The sequence below is a fragment of the Trachemys scripta genome, chromosome 3 (assembly GCF_013100865.1).
Source record: "Trachemys scripta elegans isolate TJP31775 chromosome 3, CAS_Tse_1.0, whole genome shotgun sequence".
Lineage (NCBI taxonomy): Eukaryota > Metazoa > Chordata > Testudines > Emydidae > Trachemys > Trachemys scripta.
In genome coordinates this window covers 143,749,854-143,773,160 of record NC_048300.1, presented here as the reverse complement: position 1 = coordinate 143,773,160, position 23,307 = coordinate 143,749,854, and the positions used below count along the sequence as shown (strand labels likewise).

The following is a 23,307-nucleotide window of genomic DNA, read 5'->3' as shown; positions in this document are numbered from 1 at the left end:
CTACATTCTAGCAAGGGTGACTCCTACACAAGGCCAATGGAAAAGTCACTCAGTACTGTGAACTGCTTTAGTGCTGATCTGGAGAGCACTGAAGTATCCAGTGCTGTAACGTCAGATGTTGGTGGCTGATACTTCTGCAGTCAGTGAACCACTCTCTGCTGAGACTCAATGTACCAAGCTCAATGCCAAGGTTCTGTACTCAGGGAAACTCCGTCGTTAGATTCTGGAGGAACTAATGCCACCTTAGTCTACAATATCAATGTACCAGAAGTGACTCAGTTTTATGGCCCTTAAGCGAAGAAGCCCAAAAGAAATGTGGCCTTTGGGTCTCCTGCTTGGCATTGGTGAAGATAACCTACACATAGTTTCTTCAATGGAGATATGCAAATTCTTGACCCTGGAGTGGCAGACAAACAAGGCATGTGAGAAGCAACAGCATGGGAGCATGGAGTGGAATCATGGCTCAGCAGGGCACTAGCAATAACAAACTGACCTGCCTGCTGTCGCTTCTCTGATCTCCCAGAGCCTGAGCAAGTTTGTATAGGCCTCCCTCGCCTTCTGGGTAAGATTTGAGAAGGAATGGCCCATGGAACAATGTTCCAAAATGTGTGTCTCATTAATAGACATAGTGATGTCACAAAAGAACAGGTCTTAAACCCTGGTGACTTGGTGTCTGCCATATTCTTAGTACACCTGTACAGGTGTGCATGTGTTGGGGGCTACCTAGAAGAAAGGAAACATAGCTGGCTAAACTATGAAAAAAGGAATATTGTCTCTTTGATTATTTGTTTAAAGCCACCAGGCAAAAGAAATGTAACTAAACTAGCTAACACTAAACTACATTAAACAATACCATTAATTGTAAACCTAAAGATCTAATTTGCACAGTGCCAGGGATGTGAACACTGCAAAGGGCACTGTATCACAGTCAGAGGTGGTAAGAAGGAAGTGAGTGGTAGTTTAGCCTGTTCCACACCTTTTATACCATAAAATTTATTTGGGAAGGGGGGGGAGGGGAGAGGGTGAAGAGAGCATGCTGTAGGTGCCGGTGTGACTCCACTGGACACTGCTAGTTAAAAAGAGTCAAGTGCATGTGCACCAACAGTGGAATCTGTATGGACAATCACTCAGGAAAAAAAACTGTATTCTAATGGGGCTCCTACTAAATTGTGCAAGATCAGCACTGCAAACAACCCTCTTAATTTTTAGAAACATACATTTCAAGTATGGCACATAGCAGTTATGCTAGATCAAGAATTAGTTTTTACTGAATGTCTAGCTGGTGTTTCCTTGTTTCCAGCTGATGTTTTCCTAAGCAAGTCAAATCCCTAATCTCAGTTGATATTTCTCTCCTCAACTGAATATAAGTTTAGACTCCCAGCTCCTAGATGCAGTTCCCCTCAAAGCCAAAATCACATCTTCACTCATCATTGCTGCTCCTCTTGTTAGCTGCCAATTAAGATAAAGATTTATTACACATAAAAAAGGGGGTTTTCTTAATTAATCTGATAAACATAGTGGCAATATTCTAGAGTCCTATTAACTCCAACTGTATTAGACCACACACGAACCACCTCACTATACTTTCCATATGATGAATTCAATATTCAAGCCCATGTACACTATAGCACACCGGACCTAAATTCTATGTACCTGAGGAAGTCACCCCCATCTGTGGAATAAGCTGCTCATCCCTGCAGTTCTCACGACCTGGAACTAATCTCTGGTATCTTGATGGATGAGGGTTGCCATCAACATCAACCAAAAATGGGGGAGGCATGAGATGTGGAGCCTGCTGTGTCTGTTCATCTAAGACAAAGTTGTTGGCATCCCGGATAAGAGGTCGATAATCACTGTGAAAGAACATCTGATCTGCTATCTGTAACATAAAGCCAATTTTTGATCAATTACAAGCAACTAATTAAAAATAGTAACATTCAAATAAATATGTCTGCAGTAAGTATTCAATGTCTTTTCCTAGCAAGTTAGTGATTTGTACTGATGGACACTTCTGTAAAAATGAGGTGGTCATAGAACAGGTACTTTACCTCCTTTCCAGAGGAGTATATAATGTGCTAATGTTTTCCCCATCTAATAGTCATTTTTGTACTGTACTGCACTGGGGAATAAATCCCACAGGTACCCTCTAAAAACACAGTTGCTTGGCAGAAAGCAGCATAAATTGGGTTAAATAATTTACAAACTCTGCAGTATTGTATATCTGACTACTACAGTTATGTTACTGCATTTTTAGGAGATATGGGGTGAAATGGAAATAAGCAGTAAATCATTTATATCATTTTAGTATTCATATTTTGTTAGCACTGTGTGTTAATACACACAACTAAATTTTAAAAATCTTTATCTATTAGAGCAGATACTTCAAAAAGTCTGTTATAAAAGTAATTAAACAAACACTGACTTAAACCATATTAGAGTCAAGTTTTAATGCCAATACAGCATTACTGGGCGCCTGTATAAGAATAAGGAAGTATCTAGGATCACCAAAATTAACCCACCCTAATTAAAATTACATGAATATAACATATACAGTACATTTACAGCGTGGTGCACAAACTTTTCCAGCCACGCCCCCCCCCTTACCATTAATGGAATCTGTCTATTCTCCCCCTCCATTGCTAAACAGCCACAGCTTCCTCAGCAGCGGAGCTTGGGCTGAGGCAGAGCTGGGGGCAGAACTGGGGACGGGAGAGGAGCTGGAGCTAGAGGCAGAGCTAGTCTGGAAACAGAGAGGGAACGAGGGCAGAGCTGAGCTGGGAGCAGAATGGGGACTCAGTGGAACTGGGGCTGGGGCGAAGCAGGGTTGGGAGTGGAGTGGGACGAGGGCAGATCTGGCCTGGAGGCAGAACAGAACTGGGAGCTGAATGGAGTTGGGGGAGGAGCAAGGTTGGGAATGGAGCTGTTCTGGGGGCGGAACGCGGCTGGAAGCATGGTGCTCCCTCCCCATGCCCCATGGGAGCTGGCTCAGGCCCTGCCACGTCCCCTCGCCCCAAATGTTCCTCCACACACCCCTAGGGGGAGGCCCCCACAGTATGAATTTACAGTATGAATTTGTCTCCAAATAACTTCCGGAGCAAGTGATAAACAAGGATGAACCATAAATGTGATAATCCAAAAATATCTTTTAAAAAGATCAATTTTAATTAATTAGAATTAATCAAGATCCAGCACAATTATGTCTGAAAGCCAGGGTTAAATTTAGAATGAATTTCATTGTAGTTTATCAATGTCACCTACTTAACAAAGTACTATGCATTTCAATCTATTTTTATTATTAGAGGTATTTCTACTCCTTTTGTTTTAAGCACAGAAACTTGGAGAGACTGCAACTGAACAGGAGATAGAAAGCAGCAGCGAGTTATAGAAACATACCATATTGTATGAGCTGGAAAAGAAAAGAAAGAAAATAAAGGGGAAGAGAATGGAATCTAACAATACAAATATAAAAGCTATACCTTAACATGACTGAAAAGACAAAAAGCTTTAAAATGTGTGAAATAAATTAGAAGTCAATTTTTTTTTCAACAAAAAGCACGCACAAACACTTTTACTTAAACAATGAAAAGGATATTTTGATTTATGCCTTGGACTGTACCTTATCATATTTGCTACTGGAGCCAAAGCCAAAAATCAGAAGGTGCCCGTGAGAGTCTGTACATGCAAAATGCTGGCCATCAGGAGAGCACTTGCAGTCAAAAACTGCCCCATGTCCTTGTCCTTCAATCTGAAATAGATTAAGGCAAAAAAACGCAACAAAAAAACGATAATCAAAAACTAGGGAGACATATCATACTAAATTACAATCTCAACACTTTGATGCTGAAATGCACATAAAACATCCAAAAACAGCATACCGTTAGATGACAGATCCAGTATGTCTTTTACTTTTTTAGCCATTTACTTATCAGTGAATTTTGCTGTAGTACTCATGAAAGATGCCCGATTAATAGCAGTAGAAACTGACCGACTTTAACCACAGAGCAAGCACAGTACAGGAAGAGACAACAAAACCTTCCCTCCTTGATGTCCTGATGATAAATTAAACAAAGAGCTGCGCAGATCAGGGTTTCAGTCGCTACACTGATTCTATCTTCTGCCTGTTAAACTTGTCAATCAGCATCAACTGCAATGGTATTTTTGTGATGTCAACACTTATCCACTAGCATATGCACTGAATAAATCAACCCAAATTTGGCCTGCTTCTAAAATTCCTACCCATATATATATATATTTGGAGGATTTAGATTTGTGTGGTCTTAACTCATTTTTAAAAGGAGAACTGCAAAGATTTTAAAAAAGGAATTTTTACCTGATACTCATTTTCTGTTCTCCAGTTCCATTAAGCCAGAACAAATAGGTTTTTGTTTTTCCCTGAAACCTGTCAATTAAGCAGAGGTGACCAATCACCACGCTGAGTTTTTATGTCTTTAGCACCTCTTCAGATAGTCCCTTTCTACACTCCCCACTCAAGAACTTTTTGCATTGTCTTTTAAAGACACAAAAAAATTCTTTCCTTAACCATGGCAGGCCTGTAAACTTACAAAAAATAATTGAATTCAGTCTACACAATAATAATTTGCACTTCCATAGTACCTTCCAACAGAGGCTATCCATGTGTTTTACAAACATTACTGAATTAAGCCTCAAAATTCCTATAAGGCACTTATATATTCATATTACCAATGAGGAAGCTGAGGCATAGGGTCACATACATCAGTGGAAAAACCTCTTCTTTACTTCCAGTCCCTTTAAATCACTAGCTTATACTCCCTCTCACTACAGAGGTTTCAAAGAAAAGTGAGGCAGGTTTCTGGATTAGTAAAATTGAACACAGAAAACAATTACGTTATTATCTTCTCTGTTTTTGGCATTTTCTATTCCACAATGAAAGGGTTCTTAATAGAAGTATCCCACAGGAAAGACAGAAAATAAAACAGATTAGTCCTTCAAGAGAGACACCCTAACATCAAATTGGCTGAGGAAGGCAGAATTAATTTAAGTTTAGTGAATGTGTAGATGCAACAAAGCAGTAAGCTTTACTGATGTCTTTTGAGGAGGCTAACCTTTTTGTTCAATGAGGAAGTCATGATTCTGGTAAAGTAGGCAGGTAACTTCTGCACAGAAATAAGCCTTGCAGAGTCCTCCTTAAATACAACTCCAGGGTCCCCTTAGAGCCTAACATATTTAAGATTTTTTCTTGTTGGAGAAAGGCAATAACTGGGCAGAATTATTTCCTGGCTCTGGTGAAATTCAGAGAAAATCTTAGATTAAGGTTTTCCACTCTAGTAGGAAAGATAGTTTGGATGGATTCTTCTCAAGGAATTCCTACAAAAGTTATAGAACAGAATACAATAGCTGAAGACATTATTTTCTGCATGTATCACAAAAAGAACACTGATCCTATCTTGTAGATGCTCAGCTTCTCTAGTGATGAGTATGTACCAGTGCTTAGTCTCTAGATGTGGCCAGGTTTGTCTTGAATGAGTTTCCAGGACGGTTTTTGGTAGGCATAATTTATTCAGAATGCGTTACTTACAAGCCTCTCCCTGCCCCCACAAAGAAAATACAATACTCTTCTTTCTGGACTATTGTGACTGACCTGCATCTAAATCAGGTTTGGTGAACTGTGAGTTTGGAGGTTTATAAGAGCCATCACTTAATCTGATTGCACCAATTAAATGCCATTTCCTGGGCCATTTGTACGTTACCACAGTCTTGTTTGTACTGTTTTCTAGGATCCTAGCAAAAGCTGAAGTGAAGGAAAGGAGGCAAAGAGATGAAAGAAATGGGGAAGGAAAACATGACTGAAAATAAGCTTTTGCTTGCTAGCCTAGATATTATCTGTAATATTTAGAAAAACTGCAGTTCTTCTCAGAGATTAACAAATCCACAGAAGAGAGACCTCAGGCTGGGATGTGATGTTTTAATGGTAAGATATTCAACCACCATTTTTTTGTGATGTGGCACATCTTCTCAGCTAGTCAGTTTAGTCAATATAAGTTTTTCAAGCGCAGCATTAGCTTTATCTTGAGCCAACTGAGCACTATTACGGCTGCCATTAGGACAGTCTTACTCATCATGATCCCTTGTCTGTTTCTATAAGCAACAAAGGTATGTCTGTCTTTATCCACTTACACAGTTGATTGAGGAGAAACTTCCTGAAACTTAAAACCAGGATAAGTAGGACCATCCTGCTCTGGACTGATGAAAAATACAGTTTCTCTTTGAAACCTTTATCCCCAGTCATTCTGAACTTCAAAACCTGCATCCAAAGTCACAACTGTCCAGTGTGATCCTAGACTGCAGAATCCAGGAAAAATTTAGTTACTGTGCATCTACCACAAAAGTGACCCCAACATGGGGAGGAAAGAAAACCTTGCCTTATAAAGTCCCAGTATAAATCCAAGTATCCAGATAACAACTGGCATGAGCTCCCTCCCATAAAGTTTGATCCACAGGAACCACTTCAGATATGGCATAAATAAGAAGCATATAGAATCTCACTGAGATGTTCCAGATGGATTCTGATTTTTTGCAACCTTTCTTCTAAAAAGGACTCGAATCCCTGTGTCTGATAATGGATGATGTGTTGCACATGGGCTCAGAACATTCTTCTCAGAGTTTATCATCAATGCTACTAGGCAAAGAGGAAAAGATCCAAGTGAACATTCAGTAGAATAGGTAGTGGATTGACTTCCTATTAAAAGGTATGCCTAATTAACAAAAGGCATTAAATAGGAGTGATGATGCTGGAGAAACTGCAGAATTTATCAGATTACACTGGATATACTAAAGTGCAACATTAAAAGTCTGGGAGTCATGTTGAGAGGATAGTTAAAAGAACAGAGTTTTTGCAAAAAAAAAAAAAAAAAGGCAAAGTTGCCTGGTATACCTCCAGTTTGATGGATGATAGATATTCTGGAGATAGATAGAGCAACACAATACTATAAGGGGATGAAAGGATGCATCTGTGCTCTTCACCTCTATTTTCTGTACAGTGATACAGCAGTGTCCAGTTGCTGCTAAAAATAAGGAAAGATTGGAAACCACAACAGATTCCTTGACGGAGAACAAGAGTGAAGAAATTCTCAAGTGCAACTGGCAGCCTCTGCTTGATTGACAATTTCCAGGAAGAAACCCATTTAATTTGAATTAGTGGATGTTAGAGCACTGATGAAGTAGATTCTTCTAAGCAAAATAATGGTCAGACAATTCTTAAATACGTAAATCATCATTTTTAAACAAAGTATTTTTTTTTTAATTGGAATTCATCCAGGAGAAAATGACTCAGCAGAACCAGCTTTAGTAGAACCATTTTTATCACATTCCATAAAGGAGAATATCTCCAAGACAATTCCCAATGTTTTGTTCTGAATGGTGTAACAAGGAAAAGGAAGAGGGAGAAAAAATCCATCCAAAAGCCCTGACTCTGCAAGTGCAGGTAGAACCTTACTCCTGTGTAGAGCCCCACTGACTTCATGGGGGTTCTGTGTGGGAGCAGGGGTCCACCCAGGTAGTTCCAGTTGCACGATCAGGGACAACACCTGCAAACGTAACTGAAAATTTTTCTGAAATGTAAATATCATGCAGAAATCAAGAAGACCAAATTCAAGCATTAAAGTTTTCCATAAGATCCTTAGTTTGGCCACATTTTGTATATTGCCAGTTGCTGTTTATGCTGCTAATTAATGTCTAATATATATCTAATGTGTTCAACCAAGTTCACAAAGTTTTGAGAAAATGTTTGAATTTCTTCACTTTTATGTTTAAATTCTTATCTTTATATAGGGGTGTGTGTGCAAAAATTTTATCTGACTCTAAATATTAAAAAAGGGGAAGAGGAGTCAAGGAGGTGGAGAATGATACAAACGGAAACATAAAACTGCATTAAAATCATCAAACAACCTATGAAAGTAAATGGTGCCTGATAAAGTGCACATTTCCTCTAGGTGCTGGTGCATTCATTTAGGGGCACTGAACAGAGATATTTCAGTTGAGCACTCCTAATTACCTCCATTCAAAATACATGACCAAAGGGACCTCCTATGAGATAGAAAGGACTTTATTAATTTAAAAAACATTTAAAAAAATGTATAAAAAGGCACCGTTAACAATCACACTGTCTGGAATTTTTCCATCCTATTGTTACAATTATAGTACTATAACTGATCATGTATTTTTTCCAGTTTGTTTTCTTTTTGTATACAGTTTCATTTTTTTCCCCACTATAGAAACCTCATCATACTTACTCCTGATTATGTGGATTTTTAACAGAACAAAAGGGGAGAGAAATGCCATTAATAAAAACTACACAAAGATTTTAGACCTTCAAAAATTCATTGGGATGCCCAGGGACAGGAGTAGTATCTTCACCACTTATCTCGTTTTTTCCTCACACACTGACAAGATATTATATTGACAGTGTCCCTTTGATCATTGGAGTGTGTCTAATGTGACAGTCTAAACCTGTTTTAAATATCAGATACCACCTTCTCAAAGTATTGTATACAATTTCTTCAAATTTTTAAATTCATGTACAAATCTGAGTACAAAAGTTTAGCTTTGTTCACCACTGATTTGATCCATATACGTCTCGTTGAAGTACAGGTAAATTTAAAATGGACTTTCTATTAGCAAACAAAACTTGTTTCCAGATACTAAATATTTAAACTGTCTTACATACCAATTGTTCATTATTGCAAGATGTATTAAAGTCCAACAGATCCCAGCATATTTATTGAAATAATTGTATATTATGTGATATATATATTTTATTTCAAACTAACATTACACACATACCAGCCCATGATTCCATATGTTATTGCATTTCCCCTAAAACAGGTTAAGTATGCTCTATTTACTTTGTATAAGAAATACTTTTATGGAGATGGCAATTAATCTCTATAATGATGCTTTACATGTGTAAGGTTGTAGAAAAAAACATATAATATATTTTTATTTTATAAATAGCATGTGAGCACACAAAGGCTATCATAATGATAATGTATATGGGAAATACTGAAGGTTTTGTGTTCACTCTTGACTATTCTAAGTAACATTTTCAAAAATGTGTGCCTAAAGTTAGGCTCCTAAAGCCAGCTTTAGATACTTACATATTTGGCCTGATTTTCAAAAATGTTGCGTACCAGGCAATTACATTGACTTCGGGAGCCCAACACCTTCGAGAATCAGGTGGCATATTAGTTGCCTAAATATGGATGTAGGAACCAAATTTTGGACACCCACTTTTGCATTTTGACTTTGATTGTTTGTCCTGGAAACCTTGACATTAATTTAATATCATTTTTGTATGTAATTAGATGTAAAATAGTAATTTTCATTAACATGTTTACAAAAACTAGCAAGCATTCAGCTAATTAAACAGCTGGCTTAAAATGTTTTTCCACACTAACTTTCATATAATGAATATAAATCAAAATTGTAAAGAAAGCTGTATTTATTTTATTCAGCACATCTTTTGAAAGTTCTTGTGGTGATGTGCATTTCTCACCTTCCATAAACTGTCAGCTGTATTTTAAATTAAAATATTTGATTAAAATATTCATTATTTTTTAAAATACATATCACTGAATTACCTGCTGTTGGCACCTATTTTTCTGAAAAGTCAAGCCTTATTGGTTTAAGATGTCAACACAGTTGACAATATTTGCCTGAACTACAGAGAGGAATAAAACAATATGGCTGTTACATATCTAGAATGGGGCAGTTTTCCAGAGAACATTAATATCTGCTTGCCATCCAATCAGTGTTCTCCAGTCTCACTTTAATATGTACTCATTTTATTAAAAACGCCCCTCAAAACAGTGTCAGATCTGTTTTTTGTATTTGCTTCTTCTGGCCTCGGAAAGTATTTTACCACTTTTGAGTCTGGTAACAGAATTTATCCTGGAAAAAGCAAACTAAGAACCAAAAGAATTCATATTTTTTCTTTACTACACCACATTCATAAAAGCTGAAGTCTAGCATTTTTCAAGGCCGACCATGAAAGAAGATAAATTAAAATATAAGTATCTGCACAACCAAGTTTTATTCTGTCAATTACATAACAAAAATGTAATTATATTTTTTACTCCACAGACATATTCTAACAAATACTACCTCCATCAGCATTTTGGAAAGGAAATAAGTTGGAGTCACTATCACCCTCGCGTCCCTAATGTCACTGCTCTCTTCGCTACACTAGACATTTCCACTGCCTTTACTTTAATCTGAACTTTAGAGGGAACTACTCATTATGCGCGCAGACTCTATTCTCACAGAAGAGTGAAAATGCATGCTGAGGAACCTTTTATCTTTTCCAGAAGAGGGGCCTCCTACTGCAGTAAATCTTTTCTTTACTCTCATATGGTACTTAAGGAATATCCAGATAGCACTACCACAGCAATACAATAACATATGTTTAAACCTTTTATTTGAGTGTCCTAACTTTACCTGTTTGAAATGTAGTTACTGTCATTAGAATAGAACTTTAAAAAGGAGATTCAGAATACATTATAAAATACTGCAGTCCTCTCTTGTAAAAGAAGAACAGTGACTGGGTAAAGAGGGTATAATTAGCTATCATGTGTGGCTAAACATTGTGTGAATAAACTACTGCCACTTTTTATTTCCTTTAATTTTCTGACTGATTTTCAGTTATGTTTAGGAGTCAAAAATCTTTAATATAGCTGTGTTAGTTTAATTTTACACTTCAGCTAAACAAATATTGCTGCATCAAAAGTTAAAAAGATGCCAGTCCACAATTAGTATTAGCCTCTTTGCAGTATTTGGAAAGATAGGAGAAATGAAGTAATTAAACACTCAGTACTGTGCAAAAGCAGCAACAACATTTGTTGATACCAACAGTGACAACATTAACGGACATATTTCAGCATAGGAAGATTTTCTATTGAAATCTTTATGCTCCTGCAAAGTTGGATTCCTGTCTGAGGAGGTTACAATTTCTGCAGCAACTTCCTTGTTGTAACATTTATAATCACCGAAAGGCAAAAAGAAGATGCTCAAAAGCACCACTAGCAAAGGCAACTATGTTTGTAAATTCTTCAAGTTTAACAGCTCAAATGTGAAGACCTTAAGTTCCTCAGGACCAAGAGCTCTAGATTTTCTTTTTTCCTCAGAATAAACCATAAAACTAGAATTGAAAGTTACATTAAAGTAACTTCAATAGCAAATGCAGGCCTTGATCTTGCAATTCAATGCAAAGTACAGAAGAAGCCAATGGGGCTCCATGAGGATGGAGAGGTCTGAGCCAGTATGAATCTCATTTACAGGATCGGGCCCTTATAATACTTAAATGAAAGGATGAAAACATTAAGATGTACAGAGCAAAATTAACTCAGTCATGTCACAAGCATTTTGTATTTTCTATTTCTTTTCTTTATAAATGAATCTATGAATATATTCATGTTTATGCCATTAAACTTAGACTTAAAAAATACAGGACTGATATTTGTCTTTTGGTATATAGACTCAAACATGCAGCATTATTTGATTTATGCAATGTGCCCTATGAAACAATACTTATTTAAATAATTTTTCCTAAGCCTTACGAGAAATAAATTCAAATTATAAAATACAGAATGTGCAATAGGGCTGAATTTTAATCTTACTGTAAGAAGCATAAATTTAACTTTTCACCATTTATATTTGTGACCTTAGTTACAGCAATGTAACTTTTGTAGTTTGTTTGACTTAATCTGCAACTGCATACATAAGGAATTTACTGTGAGATCTAATGATGATAGATTTGTTTTCTTTTTACCTATCAGACTAGCCATACCCTTAAGTAAGAGGGTTTGACCTCTTTCAGCGTATGCTGAAATATCAAAAGCGTGTCCCTCTTCTTGCTACAACACTAGCTCAGGTTCATCTTCAGGGTTTCATCATAATTGCTCTACTTAGGACATATGCAGTTCGCTGGAAGATTGCCCAAGTAGCGGGCACAATCACTGTTTACTCAAACTATAAACCACAGAAAGTGCTCACGAACAATTTCTTGGATACTTACATATGTATTTTTATAGGCCTTAGAAAATTAAAGAAGTTACTTACTCTACAGAAACTGAGGTTCTTCGAAATATTGTAGTCAGTGTGAATCTTACTATAGGTACACGGGCACCTCGCATGCAAGATCAGAGTCTTCTGAATCTGTCAGGGCTGCCCATGCACCTTGTGCCTACTCTTGCCCCTCTATGATGACATAAAGGCATGGCAGCTGTGACCCTCTATCAGTTTCCTCACAATTCAAAGCCCTTGGTAGCTAAGGATGCCAAAAAGCAGGAATGAGAGGGTGGGTGGTGGGATCCACAATGATTACAACATGTCAAAGAACTTCAATTACTGGAGGGTAAAAGTTCTTTTTTTCAAGTATGTGTCAGTGCTGATCTCATTTTAGATGACTATCAAGCAGTGTCCATTCTGGAGAGTGGGAAAGAGGAGCATCAGCTATCTGAGCAGAACAGAGATTAAAGTACAACTCCCCCAAACTTGGCATATAAACTCTTCCAAACCAGGTGCCATGTCAAAGGTGTAATGTTTAACTAATGTCAGCGTGTTGGCTCCAGGCTGCAGCTTTACAGAGGCCATTGAGGAATGTGGACACCATCGGATGTGAAAAGACCGAATATGACTCTAGTGGAGCCTAGCTCACTGAAACAGCTGCAAGGTGAACCTTTAGAGAACTAAGAGACAACCCATAATGCTGGATTGCCCATAAGGAGAGCCATTGCCATTTGGAGGAATAGTTAGATCATCCTCGGAGACAGTTTCCTGTTTTGAATGAGGATTTCTTGAATCTGTTGAGAACAATCTCTGACAGTAGCTTTCAGCAATCCACCATTCAAGCTGTTAAGTGCAATGTCTGAGTCTGGCTGCAATATCTGACCATGATACTAAGATATCAAGCCAACCACACCAGGAGTTGGATGGAAGATTGAATGGACAGGTGCAATAGGTCTCAGAATCAAAAATGTCTCAACCAGTAGGGAGCTTTGTCAATGTGGCCTTGTCCCATCTGACTTTGGAGATCACTCCAGGGAGCAGGAGAATCAGAAGAAAGGCATATAAGTAGGCCTGGAGACCACTGCAGCAGGAAGGAGTTTGGTAAGGAACTCAGATACACACACATACACCCCCACCCGCTGGAGCAAAAGTTCAGGAACTTGGTGTTGTCCTCTGTAGCAAACAGATCTATTGGAAGAGTCCCCCACTAGCAAAATATCAGCTCCATGACAGATGTCTGCATCAAACAAACAATTTTTCTTTATTTTCAAGGCCCTTCACAGGCTATCCTGAACCCATCTCTCATTCACTATTAAGATATCGAATCCCACATTTGGCCAGTAATGCCAACCTCCAATCGCTCACTTATTAAAAAAANCTCATGATCTGCAGAAAAGATTTCCCTCATAATTAGCTTCAGGAAAGTTTTCTTCCCACTGAGAAGGGCTGGAAATGGACTCTTTCTTGAAATATTATAGCTGAGATGGGCCTTGACCCTGAAAGGGCACCAAAAAGTGAGGATTTACCAAACGCCAATGCTGGACACCAGTGTTAACAGTTTCAGAGTGGTAGCCGTGTTAGTCTGTATCAGCAAAAACAACGAGGAGTCCTTGGGGCACCTTAGAGACTAACAAATTTATTTGGGCATAAGCTTTCGTGGGCTAAAACCCACTTCATCCGATGCATGGAGTGGAAAATACAGAGGCAGGTATAAATACACAGCACATGAAAAGATGGGAGTTGCCTTACCGAGTTGGGGGGGGGGGGTCAGTGCTAACGAGCCAATTCAATTAAGGTGGAAGAGGGCTATTCTCAACAGTTGACAAGAAGGGGTGAATACCAAGGGAAGAAAAATCACTTTTGTAGTGGTAATGAGGCCAATGTAATCAAAGTATCCCATTTCAAACAGTTGACAAGAAGGTGTGAGTATCAATGGGGGAAATTAGTTTTGTTGCATCCGAAGAAGTGGGCTGTAGCCCACGAAAGCTTATGCTCTAATAAATTTGTTAGTCTCTAAGGTGCCACAAGTACTCCTGTTCTTTTTGCGGATACAGACTAACATGGCTGCTACTCTAAAACCACTTATCAAAGAATCAAACAAGCAGCTTCACACTTTCCCCCATGCTGCCCCTCACATCTGGGGGAAATTCCCCATAAATATCAACAAAACTCATGATCCTCCTTCAAAACCCTCTTTAAAACTCTCCTTTGCCATGAAATCTACTGGTCCACGATCAGGGCTCCTAGGCACTATAGTAATAGTAATTAATAATAAAGGTGGCATAGTGGCCAGTGCCACAAGGCTTTAGCTGGGTTGAGCAGTCCCTCATTTGTGAGAAGAGTGATTTTGCCTGGAACAGCAGTTGTCAAAATATCTAATTGATGAGATTTCTCCGATACTATTGATATTTCCATCTCCGGAATCTCTGAAATTCTCATAAGGAGCTCTTAGAATGACTCATACAGTGCCACTGTTGGTGCCAAAAATACTACTTTGCCAGGCAACGACAGTGACAGGTCTTTTGGTGGCAAAGCAGGATGCTGGTGTTGCTTGGTCCCTAGGTCTGATCTTTATGGTGGTCTTTCCTGTCTGGTGTATATGGTCTGGCCAGCAAAGCTGATATAGAAAGGGGTCTGATTTTTCTCAAGTGTGAAGACCAGCTCCTAGTGGCTTGAGATGGCAGACCCCCAGTAAGCCCTGTAGGGGCATGGCAGCTGCCACAGAGATACGGCTGGCTAGCATGATATTGCCAGTCCAATACCATGTGTGTTGAGATGGCGGTTGAGTCCTGGAGGAAGAGCCAGCAAGCCTTTCTGTGATATTGATCACGGATCACAGAGAGGCTTCTCTGCTCAAAGATGGGGAGAATGTACTTCAGGTGATGGAGAGCAGAAACAGGCCTCCTATATCGCAGCAATGTGGAATATAGTACCTGGCACCAGCGACTGCATTAGTACCAGCAAGTACCTCAATGCCAATGACAGCCCTCCTCTTTCAGAGGTTTGTCACGTGTTACAGGCGTCGATGTTGCGGGGTGTGGTGCCAGGTCTGGGGTCAATGCCTGAAGAATCTTCTTCAGTGCCACAGGCTGCTCCTACTCACCAGCCTTCACACCATCTGGTGCTTAGTAGATTTGTCTCCACAGGCTTTATGTCATCTGTCCTTCTGTAAAGACGGTGAGTTCCATCTAGAGTCTACCTCTGTGTTCAGAGTGGCCCCTCTCAAAGCAGGACTTCAGTACCGGAGGTGTTGGTGTTGGCTAAGGCACTAGTGGGGCATGCTTTAAAGCTAGAGTACTTGTGCTGTTGCCAATGCTAGGTCTTTTCTCAGCACTGTCTTCTCTGTGCTGACCTTTGGGGTTGCTTGCCTACTGGATGGGCCACTGGATTAAGTTGGTTTGTCCGCTGTTGGTGCTCTGGTGCCCATCTCCTCCGGATCTGAGGAGACCTTCACAGATTGCCCCAGGAGGGGAAGCTTCAACCACGCATCACATGACCGACTTGTTCTTGCGATGAAAGAGAGGTGTACTGAACATGTGGGACTCTCCTAAATAGAAGAGAAGAGGCACCTGCTGTGTCCATGTTTCTAAGTAATTAGTCCATCACAGGACCTGTAGGGCTTGAAGCCCACAGGTTTTGAATCTACTGTATTGAGGCAGTCCAGTACTTGGGCTGGAGAATACAGGTGGCTCTGATCATCAGTACTCAAACCAGATGGGTCAAAGATGTTCGTGGTGGTCATATATCAGAAGTGTTCTGAAGAATTTTGAAAAGTTTTGAGAGGTTTTGCTGGAGCTAAAAACTAGCAGGTTGGAAGCTTCCCAGATTCCACGGCACTGCCATGAGTAGTAAGAGGGAACTGAGGGAAGGTCACAGACATACTGCCCTTTATACCCCAGTATAGGAGCATTTGGAGTCAGAGGTTGCGTATGCAGCACCAACAGACACTGGCATTCAAAAAGACTCTGATTTTGTGTGCATGAGGCACATGCGTACGTATAGTGGGATCCACGCTGACATACGCAAAGAAAAATCATCAGTTAATATAGTCATTTCAAGCAACTTCATATAAAAGTTATGAGTGAAATCCCAACCCCACTGAAGTCCATGGGAGTTTGGCCACTGACATCAATGGAGCGAGGATTGCATCTTCCTACCCTGGCCACACACATACCAAAATGCAGTGTACTTTATAGTTGTGCAGGAATAGCAAATAACCATAGGAAAATTACCATGTTGAAGTAAGATCGAATTTTGACCCCTCTGGCCAAATCCCAAACTATGACATTTCCATCATGGCCAGCAGAGAAGAGAACTCTAGGATCAAATGGGTGAGGCTCAAGTACAAACACTTCATCCTCATGTCCCTGAAATAAAAAATATATATCTTTTAAAAAAGATTTGGTAAGAGTTTAGAGAAGAATGTTCCACAAATACATACAGAAATACTTACCACTATTACACTATCTGCAGCATACACATCTGAATAATGATATAATGATGAGAAACTGACAAATGTCTAATGTTCAACAGCAGTTTTGGCAACTCTCTTGGATGGCTTTTCGTAACTCTTTATTGTACCTTTATATTATATGCTTCTCTTTCACCAGTGACAATTTTAAATAGAAATGTGTAACTATCAGTTAAATCACTATTAACATTTTTGTAATGAATTTAGAAGCCCAGAGGGATGGAAATAACACTCTTAAAAACTCTCACTCATATTTTAGAAATTTTAACCTCTTGCAGAGTTCATTCTACATTTTATGTGCAACTGTTCAAAAAATATCTAGTAAAGAACTAGTTCAGTAATTAGGATACGATTTTAGGCTATGAAAAGAATTAGTACCCTAAAAGTAGAAATCTATTCAACAAGCTCCAAGCATTTTGTTTCACCAATGGCATCAAATTATATGCAGGAGCTACTCATTTTGTAATTAAGTTTTTAAAAAAATCTTTAATTTTAATGTAGAACAGAAAAGTAGTATAATTAAATACATGCATATTTTTTCATGCCTAAGGAATGATGAGGTCATGATAAGGTTTGATATTTGTGTTAAGATATGGGTACTTGATTCTGAGTTTCAATTTTGTATTTCTAATTTTGGGTTGAGGAGCAACTGCTGACTCAGTGTATTACATAACTACTTTTTATTTTATGGCAAATGGTGTCTAGAACCTGAAAAAGATACATTTCATTGCAGGAAAAAATGGAAAATGGTGGCTGTGAGAATGGTGCCCTGCAATACTGCATAAGAAACCCATGTTCAATTTCTGGGTTTCACAAAAGATCTCACAAAACTGGGTGACTGGGCAGCAAAATGGCAGATGAAATTTAATGTTGATAAATGCAAAGTAAGCACATTGGAAAACATAATCCTAACTATACATATGCAATGATGGGGTCTAAATTAGCTGTTACGACTCGAGAAAGAGATCTGGAGTCATTGTGGATAGTTCTCTGAAATCATCCACTCAATGTGCAGCAGCAGTCAAAAAAGCAAACAGAATGTTGGGAATCATCAAGAAAGGGATAGGTAATAAGACAGAAAATATCATATTACCTCTATATAAATCCATGGTACGCCCACACCTTGAATACTGCATGCAGATGTGGTTGTCCCATCTCAAAAAAATATATTGAAATTGGAAAAGGTTCAGAAAAGGGCAACAAAAATGATTAGGAGTATAGAACGGCTTCTGTCTGAGGAGAGATTAATAAGACTGGGACTTTTCAACTTGGAAAAGAGGCGACTAAGGGGGGATATGATAGAGGTCTATAAAATCATGAGTGGAATAGAGAAAGTAAATAACAAAGTGTTATTTACTCCTTCTCATAAAGAAGAACCAGGGGCCACCAAATGAAACTAATAGGTAGCAGGTTTAAAACAAATACAAGAATTTTTTAAAGCAATGCACTGTCAACCTCTGGAACTCCTTACCAGAGGGTGTTGTGAAGGCCAATACTATAACAGGGTTCAAAAGGGAGCTAGATAGATTCATGGACAATATGTCCATCAATGACTATTAGCCAGGATGGGCAGAAATGGTTTCCCTAGCCTCTGTTTGCCAGAAGCTGGGATTGGGTGACAGGGCATGGATCACTTGATGATAACCTGTCTGTTCATTCTCTTTGGGGCATATGCCATTGGCCACTGTCAGAGGACAGGATACTGGGCTTGATGGACTTTTGGTCTGACCCAGTATGGCCGTTCTTATGGGTACAAGAGTCTTTTTGGACACCAGATCCCCAAGTATTCTAGGTGAGAGAAAGCAAGCTTGTGTTGTTGTGCAAGCCATTATGGTCTCTATTAATGTGTTTGTACAGACACATATACATTTTATATATGTATTTACATATTAGCTACTGGTGGTGAGTGGAGACCTAGCAATGGTATTCACCTCTTCTTATTTTCAGATACAAGGATATATTAAAGACAACTATAAATACATTACTTTCTTAATAGTTTTTCAAATAGACAGTTGTTGTAGTTACCACAGGGACGTTATGCAAATATTGCTGGAAAAGCAGATGGTCCATGAGAGAATCTAGTAAAAATGTGGTCAAACAAAAAAAAGACCCCCTGCAGCAGAGATACTAATCTGGATTATTATTCAGAATCTCCTCCAACCAGACTAGGGCAATATCACTGTTCACAAATCGCATGTATTTTTGGGACTGAAAAGCCCATATTAGTCCCCATATTTTTTTTTTCCTGCTTAACATTACCCTGTGACTGAAATGCATTAGCACCATTCATTTTAATCTTAAAATTTATCAATCTTCTTCATTCTTCAACCACAAGTGTCTACATAACTGCAGAATTTTAAGTCTAAATTCAATAATTATATTTAAAGGTCTGTAATATTTCTCTATGTAGGTATCATTCCTACTACTTCAATAAAAAATACTTAAGTTTCTAAAATGTTGCCATGATTGTTGGGTTTCCCACATACCCTCAGGAAGACATTCTGGTTAATGCTGACATTCTAATTATGGGAATCATCCTATCAAAGTTTCAATTATATTCATTTTAATCTATAATTTAGTATCACTTGCAACTCCCCTTGATTTCCTATACAACTTGTATTTGTATATAGACAAAAGTATATTACTATGAAAAGGTACTTAATTAATACTTCAATTATGCATCTTCTATTCAAGGAATATCTGGGTCTTCCATCTTATTTTTCAAGCTGGAAGTGAATGCTATATTTGGAGGTCAGCAAAAGCTCACCCATATCTTTCTTCTACTTAAAGACCTCCATAACAAGCCTTGCCAATTTTGAACATAAAACAAAAAAAACACACACACGCACACACACACTACCATTGGCACCCTGTCTATGCAAATTAAAATCTAATCCACACAGGTGCCTGCTAATACTAACCTACAAAAGATGATTTTAAAGAAACATAACAGTGATTTAAAATTTAAAAATTTAGAAACTATTATTTCAAAAACAAACTGTCTCTGCAAGGAGGGCACGTGAAGAACAATTTTGGCTCCATCCTCATTGACAATGTTACTTTAGGTTCACAGAGGATTGGGCCAAAAGAAACCTGATGAGGTTCAACAAGGACAAGTGCAGAGTCTTGCATTTAGGATGGAAGAATCCCATGCACTGTTACAGACTAGGGACCGAATGGCTAGGAAGCAGTTCTGCAGAAAAGGACCTAGGGGTTACAGTGGACGAGAAGCTGGATATGAGTCAACAGTGTGCCCTTGTTGCCAAGAAGGCTAATGGCATTTTGGGCTGTATAAGTAGGGGCATTGCCAGCAGATCGAGGGACGTGATCATTCCCCTCTATTTGACATTGGTGAGGCCTCATCTGGAGTACTGTGTCCAGTTTTGGGCCCCACACTACAAGAAGGATGTGGAAAAATTGGAAAGAGTCCAGCGGAGGGCAACAAAAATGATTAGGGTGCTGGAGCACATGACGTATGAGGAGAGGCTGAGGGAACTGAGATTGTTTGGTCTGCAGAAGAGAAGAATGAGGGGGGATTTGATAGCTGCTTTCAATTACCTGAAAGGGGGTTCCAAAGAGGATGGATCAAGACTGTTCTCAGTGGTACCAGATGACAGAACAAGGAGTAATGGTCTCAAGTTGCAGTGGGGGAGGTTTAGGTTGGATATTAGGAAAAACTTTTTCACTAGGAGGGTGGTGAAGCACTGGAATGGGTTACCTAGGGAGGTGGTGGAATCTCCTTCCTTAGAGGTTTTTAAGGTCAGGCTTGAGAAAGCCCTGGCTGGGATGATTTAGTTGGGAATTGGTCCTGCTTTGAGCAGGGGGTTGGACTAGATGATCTCCTGAGGTCCCTTCCAATGATTCTATGACAGTCACAGAAGAATTTAAAGCTACTTAAATTTCTTGTATGTAATTATTTCCTTAACTTTCTGCCTTGTTATGCAAATCTATGAAGATATTCTAAAATAATCTATGATGGATATGTGAGTTACAGTATACTGAGTAAAACTGCCACTCTTATTTTACTTACCATAAGGACATGAATAAGCTGGCCAGTGAAAGAATTCCAAACCTTCAGAGTCATGTTATTAACTGCAGTTATAACAGAGTTGTCATGGCGGTCCCACGCCACCATAGTTACTTTCAGTTTTGTGATTTTGTCTTCTACTCCTTGTACACTTTGTCTAAAAGTAAAGAGCAGAGAAGAGTTTTCAAAATAATGAGTCTGAGTTAGCCAAAATCTTTGGTGCATCAAGAAACTTGTCTGATAAAAAGAGTTCACTCATCAAAGATTTTAAAATGTTTTTTGTGTTTTGGTTTATCATCAAAAGTAATGTGTTTCTTCAATACTGCGGACAAATGAGATCAGAAGTACATGATGGAAATGTTATATACAATAATGCATGCTGGACAGGAAAAAAGCATTTAAAGTAAATATTGCTTAAAGTAACGACTAAAATGAGGTTCTAACCATCAACAGCAACAGAAATTCCACAGGCCAAACCATAGCCCATCTCGGCAATTTGTGTCTTCAGATAACGACCTCTGATACCAGTGCAAACCCATTTAAGGTTAATGGAGCAACACATATATCAGACAGCAAAATCTGAAGACAAAATGGTTGCAAAATGGACAACAGTCTGGCCTGCAGAGCCTATGTTATTGGTGATTATGAATACAGAAAGAACACAGCGTTATCGTCAGACTTTAGGGCGAGATTGTAGGGCTGATGCTAGGAAAAAGACAACTTACTCCAAATGAGCCCATTTGATATGAAAATCTATGAGATAATAGACACGGTACTCTATAACACCATTTTTATACAGTAACTTTTAGGACAGAACCTCACTTTAAAGGCAATGGGTGAAATCCAAAGTCTCCTGATGTCAATGGCAAAATGCACAAAATGGCACCAGGATTTCACCCACTGTTTAGAGCAGGGGTGGGCAAACTTTTTGGCCCAAGGGCCACATCTGGGTATGGAAATTGTATGGCGGGCCATGAATGCTCATGAAATTGGGGGTTGGGGTGCGTGAGAGGCTAAGGGCTCCAGCTGGAGGTCCGGGCTCTGTGGTGGGGCCAAAAATGAGAAGTTCAGGATGTGGGAGGGGGCTCCGGGCTGGGGCAGGGCAGGGGGTTGGGATGTGGAAGGGGGGGGTGAGGGCTCCGGCTGGGGGTACAGACTCTGGGGTGGGGCTGGGGCTGGGGGGTGTAGGAGGGTCCTCTGGGCTGGGACCAAGCGGTTTGGAGAGCAGGAGGGGGATCAAAGCAGGGGATTGGGGTGCGGCAGGGGATCGGGGATGCAGGCTCCAGGCGGCGCTTACCTCAAGCAGCTCCCAGAAGCAGCGGCATGTTCCCCCTCCGGCTCCTAGATGGAGGCGCAGCCAGGTGGCTCAGCGCGCTGCCCTGTCTGCAGGCACTGCCCCTGCAGCTCGCATTGGCCATGATTCCCAGCCAATGGGAACTGCGGAGCCCCTTGGCTGACCCTCTGCATAGGAGCCGGAAGGGGGACATGCTGCTGCTTCCGGGAGCTGCGCGGAGCCACAGCACATGCGGAGCGGGACAAGCCCCCTGCTGGAGTGCTGGAGCGGAGCAAGCCCCCGGCTGGAGAGGGGCAAGCTCCAGACCCCGCTCCCCAGCAGGAACTCGAAGGCCAGATTAAAACGTCTGAAGGGCCAGATGTGGCCCCCGGGCCGTAGTTTCCCCACCCCTGGTTTAGAGCCTTGTCTGCTTTTTGTTGTAACAAGGTTCAGAGTTTAAGGCTAGAATGGACCACTAGATCATTCAGACGGACTTCCCGTATATCACAAGAACACCAACACCACCTAGCACCTGCACACTAAACCCAAGAACCAAAATGAGACCAAAATATTACAGCCCACAGGAGACTAGACTATTATGTACCACAGGCAGAGAATAGGAAGGACAAGTGGCCAAGGCCCCCACAAGGCAGGAAAATGATTAAATAAGGTATATACCAGATACACCTGGTGACCCACACCTAAACATCACAGAGAAAGGCAAAAAACACTCAAGGTTACTGTCAGTCTGACTTGGGGGAAAATTCCTCCTGGAACCCACATATGGCTATCAATTAGACCCCAATTCTAGAAGCAAGAATTAGCCAACCAAGCACCTCAGAGAGAGATTGCTCGGTGCCATCTCAGAGCCCTTGCTCACTCCATCCAAAGTCACATCCGCAGCTGAGGGCATCCCTGATACTTCACAGGAAGCAGATTAAAAAAACCCTGCAGAATACATGCCCCTTCCCCTGAATCCCTTCCTGTACACGACTGAAATAAAAAAATTGACATTCTGCCATGTTGTGATCTGAAATAAGTTTATTAAGCATTTATGATTTGGTTTGCATGAGTTTCTTAATATTTCAGGTTTGACCAATTTTTAAGCCATCACCCTAGATATATTCCATCAATGAATTAATAATATTAGATTACGCCTCAGTAAGGAAAAAGTGCTCCATACCTCAGCATTTTTAACAAGACAAGCTTTAAAAAAAACAAACAAACACATAGTTGTAGCTCTAGAACTTACCATTAATAACTTGACATCTAATCACTCCACCCAATTTGTTAATGCTTTACTCCATGTAAGAATATAAGAATGGCCATACTGGGTCAGACCAGTCCTGTCTTGAGGTCCATCTAGCCCAGTATCCTGTCTTCAGTGGCCAATGCCAGGTGCATCAGAGGAAATGAATAGAACAGGCAATTATCGAGTGATCTATCATGTTGTCTACTCCTGGAGAATAGCTTAAATAAATTGAAATCTGTTTT

The 23,307-nt window shown here is 39.7% G+C and overlaps 1 protein-coding gene across 2 annotated transcripts in view; it reads right to left on the bottom strand.

The window, feature by feature from the left end:
- Nucleotides 1-23,307, bottom strand: part of PHIP (pleckstrin homology domain interacting protein) — a 339,129-nt gene that overhangs the window by 144,466 nt on the left and 171,356 nt on the right. For both annotated transcript variants that reach the window (XM_034766155.1, XM_034766156.1), the window contains exons 14-17: nt 20,544-20,697; nt 16,275-16,409; nt 3,617-3,745; nt 1,654-1,879 (exon numbers count right to left, since the gene is read on the bottom strand). In XM_034766155.1, the coding sequence (XP_034622046.1) occupies nt 1,654-1,879; nt 3,617-3,745; nt 16,275-16,409; nt 20,544-20,697 (644 nt within the window). The remainder of the gene's footprint in view (nt 1-1,653; nt 1,880-3,616; nt 3,746-16,274; nt 16,410-20,543; nt 20,698-23,307) is intronic.